We start from the raw sequence: 23998 nt of genomic DNA on the forward strand, positions 1-23998 counted from the left end.
TGTCCGTTTCTACGCAAACTAGTCTCTCAGTTTTAAAGCTATCGAGTTGAAACTTTGCACACACCCTTCTTTCCTTTGCAGGCAGTATATAAGTCGGAACGGCCGGGATCGGTCGACTATATCCTATAGCTGCCATATAACTGATTGATCGGAAATGCCATAACTTTGGTGTTTTTTAAGTGAGAGGGTTGGGACTTTCCACACATGTTATATTTGACCAAAATATCTTGTGTACAAAATTTCATAAGGATCGGCCGACTATATCCTATAGCTGTCAAACAACGATCGGAATTGGCATAACTTTGGTGTTTTTTAAGTTAGAAAGATGGGACTTGGTACAGATTCTATTTTGGACAAAATAATCTGATTTGCCAAATTTCATAAGGATCGGCCGACTATATACGATCTTCTATATATCTAATAATATAAGATGCGTGGCGCCACCTAGCGGACTGCGACTGAACTGCAAGGGTATATCAACTTCGGCTCCGCCCGAAGTTAGCTTTCCTTTCTTGTTTTTTACTAAAATTTTTTAGCTTCAATTATTATAATAAAAAATATTTTAAATATAAAATTTCACTTAATATATTTAATTTTATTTTAAAAAATCAATTTAACTAACACTAAAAAAATTTATTTGTATTATTGGTGTAACCGCGACTGCTGGCACCAATTTGGTCAATACTCTTTTATATTGCTATTTCTAAATTTCTTTAATTAATAATACTAATTACTGCGAATAATATCTTCTTTATTTATTATTAAAATAAATAAATAATCACACAAAAATTTACATATAAATCAAATTAATAACAAATTTTTAAGCCAAAATAAAACTTTATAAATAAATTATAAAATATTTATTAATTTTTTTTATTATTTATATACTATAAAAATAACTAAATTTATATAAAAAAATTATTTTTATAATAATAAATAAAATTATTATTAATTCTTATTAAATCATATTAATTAAAATATTTTTTTTTAATCACTTAATCTGATAATTAATTCCCCTATAACTAATTTTTTAAAAAAAAAATTAATTAATTAATACATTTAATAAAAAAAAAAAATAAAATAATTTTTTTATTTTATTATATTTAAAATAATTTTATAAAGTATTCAATTTTTTAAATAAATAAAATAATAAATTAAAAATTAAATAATTATTTATAAAAATTAAATTATAAAAATAATAAAAAACTATTATTAAATAAAATTTAATATAATTATTATAGTAAATTTAGTAAAATATATTATTATATAGTTAACAATTTAAATAAAAAATTTCACAATCCAAAAATGTAAATATAATTTGTAAAAAAAATCTATATTTAATATATTTATCTACTGTTAAATTATTACATAAATATATAATAATTTAATAAATCATTATAAATTTATATATTTATATATAGTTGATAATTTATATAACATATATATATATATAGAAAATTTTAAATATTTTATAAAATTTGTATTAATTTAAAAAAAAAAACTAAAATACATTATTAACTAAAAAAAAAATTATTTAAAAATTTTGTATAATTTTTAAAAAGTATAAATAGAATAAAAAAAAAAAAAAAAAAAAAAAGATGAATTTTTTATTATTAATGAATTGCCTGATAAAAAGGGTTATCTTGATAGGGTAAATCATGCAGTTTTCTGCATTCATTGACACATTTTTATGTTTTTTATTATAAAGATTTTATATTTAATAGAATTAAACTATTCCCAAGTATCAAAAACTTTTGTGCATCGTACACCAAAATATATCATTATTTACATAAATTTTAAAAAGATAAGCTAATTAAGCTACTGGGTTCATACCCCATTTATAAAGGTTATAATCCTTTTCTTTTTAATTTTTAATAATTCATCAAAAATTTTATTTATTACAGTCATAATTATTGGAACATTAATTACAGTTACATCTAACTCTTGGTTAGGAGCTTGAATAGGTCTTGAAATTAATTTGTTGTCTTTTATTCCCCTATTAAGAGATAATAATAATTTAACATCTACTGAATCTTCTTTAATATATTTTTTAACCCAAGCTTTAGCATCAACTGTTTTATTATTTTCAGTAATTTTATTAATATTAAAAAATAATTTTAATAATGAAGTTAATGAATCTTTTACTTCTATAATAATTATATCATCATTATTATTAAAAAGAGGAGCGGCTCCGTTTCATTTTTGATTCCCAAATATAATGGAAGGTTTAAATTGAATAAATTCTTTATTATTAATAACTTGACAAAAAATTGCTCCTTTAATATTAATTTCTTATTTGAATATTAAAGAACTTTTATTAATTAGAGTAATTTTATCAGTAATTGTTGGAGCTATCGGCGGGTTAAATCAAACTTCTCTACGAAAATTAATAGCTTTTTCTTCAATTAATCATCTAGGATGAATATTAAGTTCTTTAATAATTAGAGAATCAATTTGATTAGTTTATTTTTTATTTTACTCTTTTTTATCTTTTATTTTAGCATTTATATTTAATATTTTTAAATTATTTCATTTAAATCAATTATTTTCTTGATTTGTTAATAGAAAAATTTTAAAATTTACATTATTTATAAATTTTTTATCTTTAGGAGGGTTACCACCATTTTTAGGATTTTTACCTAAATGATTAGTAATTCAACAATTAACTTCTTGTAATCAATATTTTTTATTAACTGTAATAATAATATCAACTTTAATTACTTTATTTTTTTATTTACGAATTTGTTATTCAGCTTTTATGCTAAATTACTTTGAAAATAATTGAATGATAACATTAAATATAAATAATTTTAATATAAATTTATATTTAATTTTAACATTTTTTTCAATTTTTGGATTAATTTTGATTTCATTATTTTTTTTTATACTTTAAGGCTTTAAGTTAATAAAACTAATAGCCTTCAAAGCTGTAAATATGGGAGTATCCTTTAAGCCTTAGTAAATTTATTACTCCTTCAAAATTGCAGTTTGATGTCATTGTTGACTATAAGACCTAATATTTGTTATGATTTTGATTAAGAAGAATTTTTCTTATAAATAGATTTACAATCTATCGCCTAAACTTCAGCCACTTAATCTAATCGCGACAATGATTATTTTCAACAAATCATAAAGATATTGGAACATTATATTTTATTTTTGGAGCTTGAGCTGGAATAGTTGGAACTTCACTAAGTATTTTAATTCGAGCTGAATTAGGACACCCTGGAGCTTTAATTGGAGATGACCAAATTTATAATGTTATTGTAACAGCACACGCTTTTATTATAATTTTTTTTATGGTTATACCAATTATAATTGGAGGATTTGGAAATTGATTAGTTCCTTTAATATTAGGAGCACCTGATATAGCATTCCCACGAATAAATAATATAAGATTTTGATTACTACCCCCTGCTCTTTCTCTATTATTAGTAAGAAGAATGGTTGAAAATGGAGCTGGTACTGGATGAACAGTTTACCCACCTCTTTCAGCTGGAATTGCTCATGGAGGAGCTTCAGTTGATCTAGCTATTTTTTCATTACATTTAGCCGGAATTTCTTCAATTTTAGGGGCCGTAAATTTTATTACAACAGTAATTAATATACGATCAACTGGAATTACTCTAGACCGTATACCTTTATTTGTTTGATCAGTAGTAATTACAGCTTTATTATTACTTTTATCTTTACCAGTATTAGCCGGAGCTATTACTATATTATTAACAGATCGAAATTTAAATACATCATTTTTTGACCCAGCTGGAGGGGGAGATCCAATTTTATATCAACATTTATTTTGATTTTTTGGACACCCAGAAGTATATATTTTAATTTTACCAGGATTCGGAATAATTTCTCATATTATTAGTCAAGAATCAGGTAAAAAGGAAACATTTGGGTCTTTAGGAATAATTTATGCAATATTAGCAATTGGATTATTAGGTTTCATTGTATGAGCTCACCATATATTTACTGTTGGAATAGACGTAGATACTCGAGCTTATTTTACTTCAGCAACTATAATTATTGCTGTTCCAACTGGAATTAAGATTTTCAGATGATTAGCCACATTACACGGAACCCAATTAACTTATTCTCCTGCTATTTTATGAGCATTAGGATTTGTCTTTTTATTCACAGTGGGTGGACTAACAGGAGTTGTTTTAGCTAATTCTTCTATTGATGTTATTCTTCACGATACATACTATGTTGTAGCTCATTTTCACTATGTATTATCAATGGGAGCTGTATTTGCTATTATAGCAGGATTTATTCACTGATACCCATTATTTACTGGATTAACATTAAATGTAAAATGATTAAAAAGTCAATTTATTATTATATTTATTGGAGTAAATTTAACATTTTTCCCACAACACTTTTTAGGATTAGCCGGTATACCTCGTCGATATTCAGACTATCCAGATGCATATACTACATGAAATGTAGTATCTACAATTGGTTCAACTATTTCTTTATTAGGAATTTTATTTTTCTTTTATATTGTGTGAGAAAGTTTAGTATCTCAACGACAAGTAATTTATCCAGTTCAATTAAATTCTTCAATTGAATGATACCAAAATACTCCTCCTGCTGAACATAGTTATTCTGAATTACCACTTTTAACTAATTAATTTCTAATATGGCAGATTAGTGCAATGGATTTAAGCTCCATATATAAAGTATTTTACTTTTATTAGAAAATAAATGTCTACATGAGCTAATTTAAATCTTCAAGATAGAGCTTCTCCTTTAATGGAACAATTAATTTTTTTTCATGATCACGCATTATTAATTTTAATCATAATTACTATTTTAGTAGGATATTTAATATTTATGTTATTTTTTAATAATTATGTAAATCGATTCCTTTTACATGGTCAATTAATTGAAATAATTTGAACAATTTTACCAGCAATTATTTTATTATTCATTGCTTTCCCTTCTCTTCGTCTTTTATATTTACTTGATGAAATTAATGAACCATCTGTAACTTTAAAAAGTATTGGACATCAATGATATTGAAGTTATGAATATTCAGATTTTAATAATATTGAATTTGATTCTTATATAATCCCTACTAATGAATTAGCAACTGATGGATTTCGTTTATTAGATGTTGATAATCGAGTAGTTTTACCTATAAATTCTCAAATTCGAATTTTAGTAACAGCTGCTGATGTAATTCATTCTTGAACAATTCCAGCTTTAGGAGTTAAGGTTGATGGAACTCCTGGACGATTAAACCAAACTAACTTTTTTATTAATCGACCTGGGTTATTTTTTGGACAATGTTCAGAAATTTGTGGGGCTAATCATAGTTTTATACCAATTGTAATTGAAAGTGTTCCTGTAAATTATTTTATTAAATGAATTTCTAGTAATAATTCTTCATTAGATGACTGAAAGCAAGTGATGGTCTCTTAAACCATTTTATAGTAAATTAGCACTTACTTCTAATGGAATATATATATATAGTAACATATCAACAAAATTTCTTTAAGTGTATATCAGTAAATTTTGTAAACCAATTTTGTAAACCGAAGCTGAAGCCTTTTGTATTGAAATTCGTAATCCAGCTGCAAATTGCATCATTCCAATTTTTGTAAAAACATAAACATTTAATTTTTCAATTCGGCTGAAAACAGTCTCATTTAAGATTTCCAATTTCTAAGAGCCACTTCAGATTGAAAACCAAAACAATATTTTGGTAAACAGAATCCCGACTCAAATCTTTCTCACTCCTTTTAAGTGAAATAAAACTAAACAGCTCAAACCATTCTTAAATGGGCATCCACTTCACAGGAAATTTCACATTTTCTTGTCACCTCGATTAATTGAGACCCAAAGTCTTCCACGTCAACTGACACCTCAAGTAATAGGTTCCGACTCAATGGATTTCCTTCAGAAAACAAAGCCTCTCTGAGAGAAAAGCTTCTTTCGAGCTTTGATCTGCAAAAAGCTTCAGCAAGGGTAGCTATAAAAGGGACTTAGAGCCCCAAAGTTAAGTTAGTTCTGAAACTCCAAAAATTCTAAGCAGTTTTAAAAATCACACTGTATCAAAAACGGAACTCAAATAAAAATATATTTTTTCAAACTATTTTTGAAGAAGATATTTAATTGGCGCAGTCGGTAGGATGTGTAAAAGTGACCAGTGATCAATCGAGATCATAGAACATCGTTGAAGTATTTTGTGCTAATGCAACTGCAGCCTTAATACTAACCGCGAGTGTTAATCGCTATTCACATCCGCAAAAGAACTTACGTGTTAGTTTCAATTTGTAGCCCACTTTTCGAAGTGTGACTGCTACCGAAAATATACAAAACACAAAAACTTAAAATAAATTAGTAGCCCGCTTTCATAGTGTGACCGCTACCGAAACAAATAAGAAATACGAACATTACAATGGCCGAACCAGTAGCACAAGTCCAGTTACTCTCCGAGCTACACCTTAATCAGGCTTTAAGCCAGATTAGGCAAGTTCCCAATTTTAATGGAAGCACCAGGGAATTAAGTGCATTCATCAGACGGATCGAATACATTTTAAATTTGTATCCATCAACTGATCCGCGTCAAACAGCTGTATTCTTCAGTGCAATCGAGATGCAATTATCAGGAGATGCCCAGCGAGTGTCACAGATATCAGCAGCAACCAATTGGCCCGATCTAAGGATTGCTCTCATCGATGAGTATAAAACCCAAACCCCATGCGAGGAATTACTAAGACGACTCTACAATACCCCTTTCAATGGAAGCATTCGTAAGTTCGTCGAGGATCTAGAATATAAAATATTTGTCCTAACAAACAAATTGTCGTTAGAAAATAACAATTTAAATACAATGATTTATAATAATGCCATGAATAATACTGTAAAAGATGTAATAATGAGAAAACTTCCTGACAGGTTATTCATGACATTAGCAAGGCACGATATAACTACAGTCAGTAAACTTAAACAAGTAGCACAACAAGAAGGTTGTTATGATTCTGGTTCTGATAAAGTTAAATCACAACATAATTCAAAACAAAACGGACAAGATAGGAGAAATTATCAAAGAAATAATAATTTCCAAAGAAATAATTCCTTTTATAATAATAATAATCAACAAAATTATAATCAGCAAAGTAACTATAGACAACCAAATAATTTCAATCAACAACAATTTCAACAGGAATTGCAGCAAAATTTAAATCATGGTAGAGCTCAGAATCCTATGAATTATCAACAGCCAACATCTTCTTTACAAGGTTATAATTCTAACAAACCAGTGAAAAGACAGCGTGAATATTCAAGCGATCAATCTAGAATGGAAATCGAAAATTTTCATCAAATAGCCTCGGATCCAATAGAAGAAATAGAAATCCTTACATCAGAATAACTATTAACAATCGCGCATTTAAATGTGTAATAGATACAGGAAGTTCAATAAACCTAATAAAAGAAAATTATTTTAATTTCCCACAAACATTAAAAACGTTAGAAGTGCACACAATTAATGGTGTAATTAAATTAAATAAGTCCGTAAATTTTAAATCAAGTAAACTTTGTCCGATCGATCAACCATTTTGGGTTCACAATTTTTCGCAAAAATATGACATATTGATAGGAAGAGAGTATTTAGAAGCATGTGAAGCAATTATTAATTATAAAAAGGAAACAGTCACTTTGAGCGGATTTGTTTTTTCCATGATATATAACCACGAAGATTTCAAGAATTCCGAAATTGAAACATTGGAAGATTATCTCAGTCCACCTTCATCTGAGGATATATCTTTTAATTTTGCAATTAATAATGACTTAGAAGAAAATAATAAATTTCGAATAAATCATCTTAATAAAGAAGAAAGAACTAAATTAAATAACATTTTATTTGAATTTAGGGATATCCAGTACAGGGAAGGTGAAAATTTGACCTTTACCAGTGCTATAAAACATTCAATCCAAACCAAACATGAAGATCCTATTTACAAAAAACCTTATAAATACCCCCAAGCTTATGATCAAGAAGTAGAAGTCCAAATTAAAGAAATGATGAATCAGGGAATAATACGTAAATCGAAATCCCCTTATTGTTCTCCAATATGGATAGTCCCAAAGAAAGAAGATGCATCAGGTAAAAAGAAATTTCGAATAGTAATAGACTATCGAAGTCTAAATGAAATAACTATTGATGATAAGTATCCGATACCAGTTATGGATGAAATACTTGACAAACTTGGAAAGTGTCAATATTTTACAACAATTGACCTTGCCAAGGGTTTCCATCAAATTCAAATGGATGAAAATTCTATTTCAAAAACAGCTTTTTCTACTAAAAATGGACATTACGAATACACACGAATGCCATTTGGTCTGAAAAATGCGCCTGCAACTTTCCAACGTTGCTTGAACAATTTATTAGAAGATTTAATATACCAGCATTGCCTTGTTTACATGGATGACATAATTATATTTTCTACTTCATTAGAAGAACACATATTGTCCATAAAAAAGGTGTTTTCAAAACTTCGAGAAGCTAATCTTAAACTTCAACTTGACAAATGTGAGTTTATGAAAAAGGAAACTGAATTCCTTGGACATATAATAACAACAGAAGGAATAAAGCCAAACCCCCAAAAAATTGAGGCAATACAAAAATTTCCAATACCAAAAACCCAAAAAGAAATAAAATCATTTTTAGGTCTCTGTGGATTTTATAGAAAATTCATACCTGATTTTGCTAAAATTGCAAAACCTATGACTGTAAACTTAAAGAAAGGTTCCACTATAAATTCAACCAATAAAGAATATTTAGAAGCATTTGAGAAATTAAAACTTCTTATTACATCAGACCCAATTTTAATTTACCCTAACTTTGAAAAATTATTTTCCTTAACAACAGATGCTAGCAATGTCGCCATAGGCGCAGTATTATCGCAAAATCATAAACCTATTTGTTATGCAAGTAGAACTCTTAATGAACATGAAATTAATTATTCAGCAATAGAAAAAGAGCTTCTGGCTATAGTCTGGGCCACTAAATATTTTAGGTCTTATCTCTTTGGTAGAAAATTCGAAATCCTTAGCGATCATAGACCATTAGTTTGGCTTCATAATATAAAAGAACCAAACATGAAACTACAAAGATGGAGAATAAAATTAAACGAGTTTGACTTCACTATTAAATATTTGCCGGGAAAGGAAAACCAGGTAGCTGATGCTCTGTCAAGAGTGAAGCTAGAAGAAAATTTTTTAGGAGAAACACCGGATAATACCGAGTCATTACCCACAATAGCAACAGTTCATAGTGCACATGAAGACAATCAGAATTATATAGAAATAACGGAAAGACCTTTAAACTATTACAATAGACAAATTGAATTTCATAGAGGAAACTCAAATGAAGTCAAATTGAGCCAATACTTTCATAAAACCAACCTTAAAATAATTTATAAAGAAATGACCCATGAATATGCAAAAGAATTAATTAAAGAATATTTGTGCTCTAAAAAAAGTGTTATTTATTTTCCTTGTGAAATGGACTTCATAATATTTCAAAATGCTTATATAGAAATCATCAGCCCAAACAACTTAACCAAAGTTATGAAAACTAGTACAATATTAACAGATGTCCAAACATTCGCCGAATTCAAGGAAATTGTCCTTAAAGCTCACGTAGAATTATTACATCCAGGAATAGAAAAACAAACAAGCCTTTTTAAAGAAAAATATTATTTTCCCGATTATCAGAGATTAATTCAGAATATTATAAATGAGTGTGAAATTTGTAACCTTGCTAAAACAGAACACAGAGATACAAAACTTACATTTGAATTAACCCCAGAAACCTTTAACCCCAGAGAAAAATATGTTATAGATTTTTACATGATCGATAATAAACAATTCTTATCTTGCATTGATATTTATTCCAAATATGCTGCTTTAATAAATGTCAACAGTAGGGATTGGTTAGAAGCAAAAAGGGCATTACTCATGATATTTAATGTAATGGGTAAACCAAAAGAAATTAAAGCCGACAAAGACTCTGCATTTATGTGCTCAGCATTGCAACTTTGGCTGCAATCAGAAGATGTAAGAATAACTATAACCACAAGTAAAAATGGCGTTTCTGACATAGAGAGATTTCATAAAACTATTAATGAATGATTATTAATGAAGAATTATAAATTGTGAACGGAATCCTGAAAATATAATTACTAAATTTGAAACAATCGTTTATATTTATAATCATAAAACAAAACATAGCTCTACAGGTAGAACACCAGCAGACATTTTTATTTTCGCCGGAACTCCAAGTTATAATATTCAAGTGAATAAAATAAAGAAAATAAACAAGCTTAATAAAAATCGTCATACATTCGATATTGATACTAGGTATAGACAAGCTCCACTTATAAAATCTAAAACAACAAATCCTTTTAGGAAGACAGGCCAAATTACACAAACTGACGAAAAACATTATGTAGAAAAAAATAGAGGTAGAGAAATCACACACTATAAATCGAAATTTAAAAAGAAAAAGAAAATTAATACCAGCAAATATAATAATTCCAGATTTCCACCGGAAGACAACCCAGCTTAATAAAATTATCTTTTATATAATAACTTTATTATGTCTTATATATCACGCCATGTGTCAGAACATAGATATCAATCCAATTCAAGCAAAAAATGGATACTTAATTTTCCAAACAGGTAACATAGATCTGCCCACTAATTATGAATATCATTGTCTCACAGTCAATTTAACTAAAACTGAACAAACTTATAAAAATCTAATGGAACAAACACGAGAATTTGAACATTTGGATCAAATTCAATATCTAAAAGAAAAATTAAATAGAGAAATGAATGGAATAAAAATTGCTCAACGAAACAAAAGAGGACTTGCAAATTTTGTAGGTACCTTTTATAAATATTTATTTGGCACATTGGATCAACAAGATAGGGAAGAATTAGAATCAAAAATTGATAACTTGTCCGAAAATAGTATACAGATCAACGAATTAAATAAAGTTATTGATGCAATTAATAAAGGAATAGAAACAGTAAATCGTTTAAATGAAAACCAAAATGAAAACCAAAGGTTAGCAATCCTTATTTTCAATTTACAAGAATTTACAGAATACATAGAAGACATTGAATTAGGAATGCAATTTACAAGATTAGGCATATTCAACCCAAAGCTCCTAAAACATGACCCGCTTAAACATATTAATTCAGAAAAATTGTTAAATATTAAAACATCTACTTGGTTACAAGTTAATACTAACGAAATATTGATAATTTCTCATATTCCTCGTACTATTATTAAAACCCCCATTTACAAAATTTTACCGTATCCGGATCAGAATCAGAATATAATAACCGAAACATTGCATGATAAATATTACATAAAAAATCAGCAAGTCTTTAAAGTAAAAACAAAAGAAATAGTAAATAATAAATGTATAATAGGTCTCTTAAGACAAACAAATACAGAATGTAGATATACAAAAATGTACAAGAACTTCGAATTAAATTATATTGAACCCAACATTATAATAACATGGAATTTACCAAAAACTTTGTTAAATCAGAATTGTATAAATAAAGATCTAATAGCAGAAGGAAACAATATAATAAAAGTATTCAACTGTTCTATACAAATAGAAGATGTAATAATAACAAATACTATGCTTGATTACACCCGAACTATTTATGTAAACAACAACATAACTAAACTCGAACCTTTATCGTATATCGTAGCCAAAGAAATATTCCAAAACCACTCAAAACAATATTTTAAAACTCAAACAATTTTACTAATACTACTAGTAGTAATAATTATTATTATAATCATATATTTGATTTATAAATTTAAGAACATCCCAAAAAGGATAATAATTAATTATAAAAAACAAAAGGTTATAACTCCCGAAGAAGAAACTATAAGTTCAGAGAATAAAGAGGTCATGTACCTACAGTTATACCCCAAACTAACCGCCTGAGGACAGGCTAAATTCTTAAGGATGGGGAAGTAACATATCAACAAAATTTCTTTAAGTGTATATCAGTAAATTTTGTAAACCAATTTTGTAAACCGAAGCTGAAGCCTTTTGTATTGAAATTCGTAATCCAGCTGCAAATTGCATCATTCCAATTTTTGTAAAAACATAAACATTTAATTTTTCAATTCGGCTGAAAACAGTCTCATTTAAGATTTCCAATTTCTAAGAGCCACTTCAGATTGAAAACCAAAACAATATTTTGGTAAACAGAATCCCGACTCAAATCTTTCTCACTCCTTTTAAGTGAAATAAAACTAAACAGCTCAAACCATTCTTAAATGGGCATCCACTTCACAGGAAATTTCACATTTTCTTGTCACCTCGATTAATTGAGACCCAAAGTCTTCCACGTCAACTGACACCTCAAGTAATAGGTTCCGACTCAATCGATTTCCTTCAGAAAACAAAGCCTCTCTGAGAGAAAAGCTTCTTTCGAGCTTTGATCTGCAAAAAGCTTCAGCAAGGGTAGCTATAAAAGGGACTTAGAGCCCCAAAGTTAAGTTAGTTCTGAAACTCCAAAAATTCTAAGCAGTTTTAAAAATCACACTGTATCAAAAACGGAACTCAAATAAAAATATATTTTTTCAAACTATTTTTGAAGAAGATATTTAATTATATATATATATATATATATATATATATATATATATATATATATATATATATGTAGTATACTAGTCAAAAAATTAGTTAAATATATAACATTAGTATGTCAAACTAAAATTATTAAATTATTAATATTTTTTAATTCCACAAATAGCACCAATTAGATGATTATTATTATTTATTGTATTTTCTATTACATTTATTTTATTTTGTTCAATTAATTATTATTCTTATATACCTTCTTCTCCTAAATCTAATGAATTAAAAAATATTAATTTAAATTCAATAAATTGAAAATGATAACAAATTTATTTTCTGTATTCGACCCTTCAGCAATTTTTGGTATTTCTCTAAATTGATTAAGAACATTTTTAGGATTATTAATAATTCCTTCAATTTACTGATTAATACCTTCTCGATATAATATTTTCTGAAATTCAATTTTATTAACTTTACATAAAGAATTTAAAACTTTATTAGGACCTTCAGGACATAATGGTTCAACATTTATTTTTATTTCTTTATTTTCATTAATTTTATTTAATAATTTTATAGGATTATTCCCATATATTTTTACAAGAACAAGTCATTTAACTTTAACTTTATCTTTAGCTTTACCATTATGATTATGTTTTATGTTATATGGATGAATTAATCATACACAACATATATTTGCTCATTTAGTACCTCAAGGAACACCAGCTGTTTTAATACCTTTTATGGTTTGCATTGAAACAATTAGAAATGTAATTCGACCAGGAACATTAGCTGTTCGATTAACTGCTAATATAATTGCAGGTCATTTATTATTAACTTTATTAGGTAATACAGGACCTTCTATATCTTATGTTCTTGTAACATTTTTATTAATCGCACAAATTGCTTTACTAGTTCTTGAATCAGCTGTAGCTATAATTCAATCTTATGTATTTGCTGTTTTAAGAACTTTATACTCTAGAGAAGTAAATTAATGTCAACACATTCAAATCACCCTTTTCATTTAGTTGATTATAGACCATGACCTTTAACAGGAGCAATTGGAGCTATGACAACTGTATCAGGAATAGTAAAATGATTTCATCAATACGATATTTCATTATTTTTTTTAGGAAATGTTATTACTATTTTAACAGTTTATCAATGATGACGAGATGTATCACGAGAAGGAACATATCAAGGACTTCACACTTATGCAGTAACAATTGGATTACGATGAGGAATAATTTTATTTATTTTATCAGAAGTTTTATTTTTTGTTAGATTTTTCTGAGCATTTTTTCATAGAAGTTTATCTCCAGCTATTGAATTAGGAGCCTCATGACCTCCTTTATTAATTACAAAAAGGTAAGTAAGACACATTTTGTTACGAATATCGAAAAGCCCATTAGGAATTTTCCCGTAAATTGAAGTCAGAAATCAAAGCATTAGCGTATAATTAAAAATTTTTTGCAAATAATGAGGTGAACCCAAACTTTTGACCGGTAGTGTAAGTATGCCGATTCTTTCTCGCAAAATTATGGGTCGACAATACCGAGAAGAAGAAGGTCTATTGTTTTTCCATAAAACTATAGGTCCGCACTATTAATGGCACCATACAAATTAAAAATAAATATTGATCTATCATGTTTCCATCAAAGTCATCAAATGTTTGCTTGTACTTTGAATGGCCGCTGCTGCCATTACAGCCCCATTTGTATGTAGCAGATAATTGGGTGTTATTATTGTTTTCAATATGGGTTAAAAAAACTTTCTGCATCCTAGTAATCGTATGGTCCACTAAGCTTTGTAGTGCTACTTCAGCGTAATGATCGTGACCGTGATGACACAAGGATAGCATTTTTTTCGCACAACTCAGTTTACCGTTGCATGGATATATATCAGCGCTTTTGACGGCTCTCTTTGAAAAATTCCATGTGTACTTGGTATGTCCAATCTACAAGTAGGGCCAGTGCTTTTTCATCAGAAAATTTGATGTTGATTCAAGCAACTCCGCATAACCTCCCCTAAAAGAGGGAAGTGGCAGTGGCGCCGAAGCCTGGAAAGATCTGCCGAACGACGCATCAAAATTGGTGGCAGAAGTACCGTTGATCAGCGTCGTCCATGAAGGTCCTCTAAAAGGACAACTTTGCACTTCGGCTCACGAATTCTTTCCTTTTAGGAGAGGCACAATCGAAAAACAGATTCATTTTCGCATCAAAAATTCGTTTATTTATTGTCAGCTTACTACGCACTGTGCATCTTCTATATAACGGGGTAATATATAAGTTAACTGAAGTTAACCGCGCACTGCTGACACAGCGTCTGGCCGGATGCTCGTGCATAGCCGGCGAAAACTGCATATTTGCGTGGCCGCTATGAAATACATTTTGTTAGCTTTAAGTTTCAGTTTGTACTTGAGTCTCACACAATAAATAACTCATTTACCAAAACTCCGGCACAAGCCGTAAAATTCAATTCACTTGTACTTGATTGGTTACTCAGCCTCAAGGGCGGTAACAACGGAGTTAGTAACTCCCAACATAACCTCCTGTCAGAAGGAAGAACCCTAGGCAACCGCCAGGGATACTAAACCACCCTCCACTGATGACATCCTCTCCAGCGAAGAACATACCACTATCCTCATCACTGACATCCTCTCCTGACATCCTCTCCAGCGAAGAACATATAACTATTCCCACCTTAATTTAATTAATTGGCGCCCATCGTAAAAACATGTAAGTGAGCATTTTCATTCATAATTCTTTCAAGTCTGCATTGATTTTATGTTAAATAAAAAATTGAAAAGTAGTGAAAATGTGTTACACTGACAGCTAAAAAAACTGCAGCCCCATTAACCTTTTTTTTAAAAAAAAAAAAAACTAAATAAATTCCATTAATTGGCTGACGGTTTAGCATTGTATTTTCATACAAATTTTTTATAACAATACAAATTTTATACAAATTTATTATATAAACCATTTTTGTGATCTCTACCTCCCAATATTGTTTGCATTTATTTTTCTGTATAATTAAATAAATAAACATTTTTATACAACAAAAAAAGTTGAAGAATAGAAAATTCTTAACCAAGACAAAAAAAGTCACCAGCTCAAAATTTAATTTTTAATCAAAAATAATTCATATAATTGTGTGCATTGAATTCAGCTTTTATATGTCTCTTTTGTTACTCAAGAATTCTTGGTATTAGCTGCACAGTCTTGGTTATTTATTTTCCCTTTCCGTTTTGTTTCCCCACTCCATTTTTTTGAGAATACGATACGGCCGCGCATGCAGTGTGTGGCACTTTGTTATTTTTATTTTTTTATCTTTGTGTCATAGCGGAGGCTCAGTCCCCGCATACCCCTCACCTTGCCTCTACTTGGCAAAACAATAGTGCAGCTCGACGAGCCCGCACACATATGTAACTAAAACGACGGCTCGGCCCTCGCGAGCCCCCCCACCCTACCAATCCCCTCTGTGGGCATGCAAAACGAGCATGAAATTTTTTTTTTTTCTCGGGTTTTATACATAAATGCAGCTCCACATGAGCAATCCCTTCCGACGATATAGAAGCGTAAGACGATTCTCCAGTGATTCTGAGTCTGAGTCCGAAAGACCGACCAGATCTTCCACCCCTGAAAACGCTAGAGCACTCAAACACGCAAAAATGGCTTTCAGCATGGAACAAATGACAGCCACTATACAGGCGGCCGTTCAACATGCCGTCCAAGAAGCCAATATTGAGAGCCAACGTAGGGAAAATGAACTTCGCCTGGCTATACAGCGGCTGACCGAACATAATCCATAATCAAAGATGCCGTCAAGTGCCTGCCCGAATTTACGGGAGCGCAGGAAGCATACGTTTCCTGGCGGCAAGCGGCGGTAGCCGCATATTATATTTTTAGGAACTATGTAAATAGCTCTCGCCATTACGCGGCCGTTATAACTATTAGGAGTAAAATAAGAGGCCCTGCCGATGCCGTGCTATCCTCGTTTGGCTCAGTGCTGAATTTCGACGCGATTATAAATCGACTCGACTTTACGTACAGTGATAAGCGCCAGACGTTATCAAGCAGGAAATGGGTACCCTCAGACAGGGAAGCCTCACGCTTCTGCAATACTATGACGAGGTCGAGAAGAAACTCACCTTGCTTACTAATAAGGCAACTATGTCGTACGAAGCATCGGCGGCAAGAATTTTATGCGAAAAGTTCCGGGATGATGCGCTCCGCATTTTTATTTCGGGCCTCAAGCGCAGCCTCTCCGATGTCCTTTTCTCGGCGAAGCCGATGGACATGCCAACTGCGTTGGCATTGGCTCAAGAAGTGGAATCTAACCAAGAGAGGTACACCTTCGCAGCATCTTTCGCGAAGAGCCTGGAAGATAGGGACAGGGAGCAAGTTCCAAAGGCGCAGGATCGCCAACAAACGTCCTATCAAGGGCACTCCCAAGTGAGTGCGGGTAAAAACCCGCACTTCACTAAACAACACAAGGCTCAGGTGCACTCCGCTCCGAGCAGTGATAGGCGTCGCGAAAACACGCCAGAGCCCATGGATGTTGACCCTTCAATGTCTAGGTTGCTCAAGCCGTCTCTAGCCCCGGCATACCAAAACAGGAAGCCGGCAGAGTCCGATCGATCGGGCCCACACAAAAGGCAGAGGGTTAACCACGTCGTGCAGGGCGCAGGTGAATCCGGGGTGAAATATACCGCCGCAGCTTCAGGCGCGGCTCAAGAAATTTTCGACGACGCCATTAAGGAATATGATTCGGACGTCATTAATTTCTTAGGGGAAAGTCCCTACTACCCGTCATCAGGCGACGAGTGTTGTGCCAAGGTTCATTACATGCCTGGCAAAGACAACCTCGTTGCAGATGCCCTCTCGAGGCAACAACTCAACGTTGTAGAAGAGGAAGAGGCATTTTCAAGCGCGGCCACAATCCACAGTGAGCTGTCGCTAACTCACACCATCCCATCCACGGACAAGCCTCTGAATTGCTTCCAAAACCAGATAACTCTGGAGGAAGCTCGCTTTTCGTCTAAACGCAGCTTTTTTCTCTTTGGAAACAAGAGACGGCATAACATTGACTTCACTTGCGAGGAGTCATTGCTGGAGGAGCTCACGGACGTGATAGTTCCTAAAGGCGTAAACGCCATCCATTGCGATTTGCACACGCTAACAATGGTACAGGACAAATTGGTTCGGCAATTCCCTGCCACCAAATTTTGGCGCTGCAAAAACCGAGCAACGGACATTTTTGCAATTGACGAGAGGCGGGAGATTCTCACTGTCGAGCACAACAGAGCTCACAGGTCTGCCCAAGAAAACGTGAAGCAGGTACTCTCCAAGTACTACTTCCCAAAAATGACCAAAATGGCGAACAAAATAGTCGATTCCTGCAGGACTTGCGCCAAGGCTAAATACGACAGACATCCAAAGAAATAGGAGCTTGGCGAAACACCAATCCCATCTCATATAGGAGAAATGCTACACATAGACATCTTCTCCACGGATAAAAAGTATTTCCTTACGTGCATCGACAAATTCTCGAAATTTGCCGTCGTCCAACCGGTCCCCTCTAGATCCATAGAGGACCTCAAACCAGCGCTACTACAGCTGATGAACATTTTCCCTAAGGCAAAGGTCATACATTGCGACAACGAACCATCGTTGAACTCGCACACCATGGTGGCCATGCTGAAAAACCATTTCAGCGTTAGCATTTCAAATGCTCCGAAACGCCGGAAAACGCTTCCCGACAAAATAGAGTTTTCGAGGTTGGCGAAAAAGTCCTAGTGAAGTCCAACAAACGCCTGGGCAACAAACTCTCACCTTTGTGTGAAGAAAAAACCGTTGAAGCGGTCATGGGGACCACAGTCCTCATTAAGGGGAGGGTTGTCCACGAAGACAACCTTAGGTAGGCCGAGCGTGACTATATTATCCCTCGCCTGATAATTTTTAAATTTTTTATTATCCATTTTTTTGTAGCCACTTGGCATAAGTTTTGCTTCCATTATTTTAATCACGCTTTGGTGGTGGGCTACCCAATTTCAACAAAACTTACAGCACATCCAGATTAAATTTAGAGAATTCGAATTAGGTAACAAGGTACAAATTAAAAATTATAAAATTTCCGCTACCGTCAACCAACTTCTGGGGTCAGCCAAAAAGTCCCAAATTGATACAGGGCACCTATTCGAGATGCTTTTAACTCGAAATCGGATGATAACAATGGAGCTGCAGGGTTTAATACTGGCAGTAGCTCTTGCCAAAGTTAATGTCGTTAGCCCTAGCATCTTAGATCATGCAGACCTGGAAGGTGTGTGGATGGAAGAGCCCACCGAGACCGCGATTAGGGATGTTTTTTCCGTATCGTCCGTTAAGATATTACAATCCAATAACATCTTACACTTTATTATTAAGTTTCCAAAGATTAAGTCGGCCTGCAACAAGATCACCGTTTTCCCGGTGTCACATCACGACACCATACTCAGGCTGGAGGACAATATTATTGCTGAATGCGACGGCAATGTCCACACGGTAGAAAACTGCTCTTTGACAGCAGGGGCTACATTTTGTCGGCTGGCGCGAAGAAGATCATGCGCTCAAGAGCTCCACGCTGGAGGTACGGCACATTGCGAGATCCAGCAAAGCGATTTACACCCCATCACCTATGTTGATGAGGGGATTGTAATCATAAATGATAGCCCGGCTCGAGTGTGTGTGGATAATGGCACCTGTGCCCAAATAAGGGGCACATACCTCATCACCTTTGAAGAAGGTGACACCGTCAACGAAACCCGATTGGTCAACCATGACACAGCCCAGAAAAGGGTTCCAGGAGTGGCCAGCTCGCCTTCCCTAAACGTCACTATGGAATGCAACGTTCTCAGTCTTCCTTACCTTCACCGGCTGAGTGAACGTAACTTGGAACACATCAAGGAGTTCGGGGAAAAAATCAACCATCATAAAATATATCAGACGGGAGCAATATGCTGCGCTTTGATTTGCATCGGCTTGGTCTATCGGCGGGTCACTCAGGCTCCAAGAACCGCGGCCCAACTAAAGGAGATGATCGCCCAAATAGGGTCGGCCGAGGGCGGCCTCATTCTTGAAGGGGGAGTAGTTAACTGAAGTTAACCGCGCAACGGCAATGTCCGATTACTTAAGAGCTCGCTCTGGCCAAACTGCTGACACAGCGTCTGGCCGGATGCTCGTGCATAGCCGGCGAACACTGCATATTTGCGTGGCCGCAATGAAATACATTTTGTTAGCTTTAAGTTTCAGTTTGTACTTGAGTCTCACATAATAAAGAACTCATTTACCAAAACTCCGGCACAAGCCGTAAAACTCAATTCACTTGTACTTGATTGGTTACTCAGCCTCAAGGGCGGTAACAACGGAGTTAGTAACTCCCAACATAACCTCCTGTCAGAAGGAAGAACCCTAGGCAACCGCCAGGGATACTAAACCACCCTCCACTGATGACATCCTCTCCAGCGAAGAACATACCACTATCCTCATCACTGACATCCTCTCCTGACATCCTCTCCAGCGAAGAACATATAACTATTCCCACCTTAATTTAATTAATTGGCGCCCATCGTAAAAACATGTAAGTGAGCATTTTCATTCATAATTCTTTCAAGTCTGCATTGATTTTATGTTAAATAAAAAATTGAAAAGTAGTGAAAATGTGTTACACTGACAGCTAAAAAAACTGCAGCCCCATTAACCTTTTTTTTTAAAAAAAAAAAACTAAATAAATTCCATTAATTGGCTGACGGTTTAGCATTGTATTTTCATACAAATTTTTTATAACAATACAAATTTTATACAAATTTATTATATAAACCATTTTTGTGATCTCTACCTCCCAATATTGTTTGCATTTATTTTTCTGTATAATTAAATAAATAAACATTTTTATACAACAAAAAAAGTTGAAGAATAGAAAATTCTTAACCAAGACAAAAAAAGTCACCAGCTCAAAATTTAATTTTTAATCAAAAATAATTCATATAATTGTGTCCATTGAATTCAGCTTTTATATGTCTCTTTTGTTACTCAAGAATTCTTGGTATTAGCTGCACAGTCTTGGTTATTTATTTTCCCTTTCCGTTTTGTTTCCCCACTCCATTTTTTTGAGAATACGATACGGCCGCGCATGCAGTGTGTGGCACTTTGTTATTTTTATTTTTTTATCTTTGTGTCATAGCGGAGGCTCAGTCCCCGCATACCCCTCACCTTGCCTCTACTTGGCATGAAATTTTTTTTTTTCTCGGGTTTTATACATAAATGCAGCTCCACATGAGCAATCCCTTCCGACGATATAGAAGCGTAAGACGATTCTCCAGTGATTCTGAGTCTGAGTCCGAAAGACCGGCCAGATCTTCCACCCCTGAAAACGCTAGAGCACTCAAACACGCAAAAATGGCTTTCAGCATGGAACAAATGACAGCCACTATACAGGCGGCCGTTCAACATGCCGTCCAAGAAGCCAATATTGAGAGCCAACGTAGGGAAAATGAACTTCGCCTGGCTATACAGCGGCTGACCGAACATAATCCATAATCAAAGATGCCGTCAAGTGCCTGCCCGAATTTACGGGAGCGCAGGAAGCATACGTTTCCTGGCGGCAAGCGGCGGTAGCCGCATATTATATTTTTAGGAACTATGTAAATAGCTCTCGCCATTACGCGGCCGTTATAACTATTAGGAGTAAAATAAGAGGCCCTGCCGATGCCGTGCTATCCTCGTTTGGCTCAGTGCTGAATTTCGACGCGATTATAAATCGACTCGACTTTACGTACAGTGATAAGCGCCAGACGTTATCAAGCAGGAAATGGGTACCCTCAGACAGGGAAGCCTCACGCTTCTGCAATACTATGACGAGGTCGAGAAGAAACTCACCTTGCTTACTAATAAGGCAACTATGTCGTACGAAGCATCGGCGGCAAGAATTTTATGCGAAAAGTTCCGCAGCCTCTCCGATGTCCTTTTCTCGGCGAAGCCGATGGACATGCCAACTGCGTTGGCATTGGCTCAAGAAGTGGAATCTAACGAAGTGGAGAGGTACACCTTCGCAGCATCTTTCGCGAAGAGCCTGGAAGATAGGGACAGGGAGCAAGTTCCAAAGGCGCAGGATCGCCAACAAACGTCCTATCAAGGGCACTCCCAAGTGAGTGCGGGTAAAAACCCGCACTTCACTAAACAACACAAGGCTCAGGTGCACTCCGCTCCGAGCAGTGATAGGCGTCGCGAAAACACGCCAGAGCCCATGGATGTTGACCCTTCAATGTCTAGGTTGCTCAAGCCGTCTCTAGCCCCGGCATACCAAAACAGGAAGCCGGCAGAGTCCGATCGATCGGGCCCACACAAAAGGCAGAGGGTTAACCACGTCGTGCAGGGCGCAGGTGAATCCGGGGTGAAATATACCGCCGCAGCTTCAGGCGCGGCTCAAGAAATTTTCGACGACGCCATTAAGGAATATGATTCGGACGTCATTAATTTCTTAGGGGAAAGTCCCTACTACCCGTCATCAGGCGACGAGTGTTGTGCCAAGGTTCATTACATGCCTGGCAAAGACAACCTCGTTGCAGATGCCCTCTCGAGGCAACAACTCAACGTTGTAGAAGAGGAAGAGGCATTTTCAAGCGCGGCCACAATCCACAGTGAGCTGTCGCTAACTCACACCATCCCATCCACGGACAAGCCTCTGAATTGCTTCCAAAACCAGATAACTCTGGAGGAAGCTCGCTTTTCGTCTAAACGCAGCTTTTTTCTCTTTGGAAACAAGAGACGGCATAACATTGACTTCACTTGCGAGGAGTCATTGCTGGAGGAGCTCACGGACGTGATAGTTCCTAAAGGCGTAAACGCCATCCATTGCGATTTGCACACGCTAACAATGGTACAGGACAAATTGGTTCGGCAATTCCCTGCCACCAAATTTTGGCACTGCAAAAACCGAGCAACGGACATTTTTGCAATTGACGAGAGGCGGGAGATTCTCACTGTCGAGCACAACAGAGCTCACAGGTCTGCCCAAGAAAAGGCTAAATACGACAGACATCCAAAGAAACAGGAGCTTGGCGAAACACCAATCCCATCTCATATAGGAGAAATGCTACACATAGACATCTTCTCCACGGATAAAAAGTATTTCCTTACGTGCATCGACAAATTCTCGAAATTTGCCGTCGTCCAACCGGTCCCCTCTAGATCCATAGAGGACCTCAAACCAGCGCTACTACAGCTGATGAACATTTTCCCTAAGGCAAAGGTCATATATTGCGACAACGAACCATCGTTGAACTCGCACACCAGCATTTCAAATGCTCCGCCCTTCCACAGTGTCTCAAACGGACAGGTGGAACGCTTCCACAGCACTCTGGTAGAGCTTGCTAGATGCCTTAAAATCGACAAAGGCATCAGCGATACCGTAGAGCTGATCCTACTGGCTACAACCAAGTACAACAAATCTATCCATTCGGTCATCGAGGTTTCGAGGTTGGCGAAAAAGTCCTAGTGAAGTCCAACAAACGCCTGGGCAATAAACTCTCACCTTTGTGTGAAGAGAAAACCGTTGAAGCGGACATGGGGACCACAGTCCTCATTAAGGGGAGGGTGGTCCACAAAGTCAACCTTAGGTAGGCCGAGCGTGACTATATTATCCCTCGCCTGATAATTTTTAAAATTTTTACTATCCATTTTTTTGTAGCCACTTGGCATAAGTTTTGCTTCCATTATTTTAATCACGCTTTGGTGGTGGGCTACCCAATTTCAACAAAACTTACAGCACATCCAGATTAAATTTAGATAATTCGAATTAACAAATGCAAACAATAGACAGGTCAATATTTACAACAAGGTACAAATTCAAATTAATAAAATTTCCGCTACCGTCAACCAACTTCTGGGGTCAGCTAAAAAGTCCCAAATTGATACAGGGCACCTATTCGAGATGCTTTTAACTCGAAATAGAATGATAACAATGGAGCTGCAGCAGGGGCGCACGCAGGGGGGCGTTTTAAGGGGTTCGAACCCCCCCCCCCGAAATGTTGAAAAAATTGCAAAATTAACGGGAAAATAAAAATATAAATTTCATGTTCATTCAAAAATGGCGCCATGCTCATAGTTCTGGCAGATACCACGAGAGCGCCACTTACAAAATGAGTAACTATATTGACATATTGATAACACGGTGCGACAGTGAAAAAACACTTGTGAAACGAGATAGTGTAGGTTGTTAATCTGGTCGAAGAGAACTCAAAAATATTTTTTTTTATATTTTTGGAACCCTCCAATTTTTATTTATTTAAAAAAAAACCGTTTTTTCGGGACTTTTTTGCGCTT

At 34.3% G+C, this 23998-nt stretch overlaps 1 protein-coding gene and 2 pseudogenes across 1 annotated transcript; all 3 read left to right on the plus strand.

The window, feature by feature from the left end:
• Positions 1–1519: 1519 nt before the first annotated feature.
• On the plus strand, positions 1520–4639 carry LOC116655079 (annotated as a pseudogene).
• Positions 1617–4639, plus strand: LOC116655104 (annotated as a pseudogene).
• Positions 4640–4695: 56 nt separating this feature from the next.
• On the plus strand, positions 4696–5395 carry LOC26514691 (cytochrome c oxidase subunit 2-like). Its single transcript, XM_032452141.1, is given in 1 exon segment — positions 4696–5395. A coding segment is annotated over 1 exon segment (666 nt). The 5' UTR covers positions 4696–4710; the 3' UTR covers positions 5377–5395.
• Positions 5396–23998: the final 18603 nt, after the last annotated feature.

This window comes from Drosophila ananassae (genome assembly GCF_017639315.1).
Source record: "Drosophila ananassae strain 14024-0371.13 chromosome 4 unlocalized genomic scaffold, ASM1763931v2 tig00000054, whole genome shotgun sequence".
Classification (NCBI taxonomy): Eukaryota; Metazoa; Arthropoda; class Insecta; order Diptera; family Drosophilidae; genus Drosophila; species Drosophila ananassae.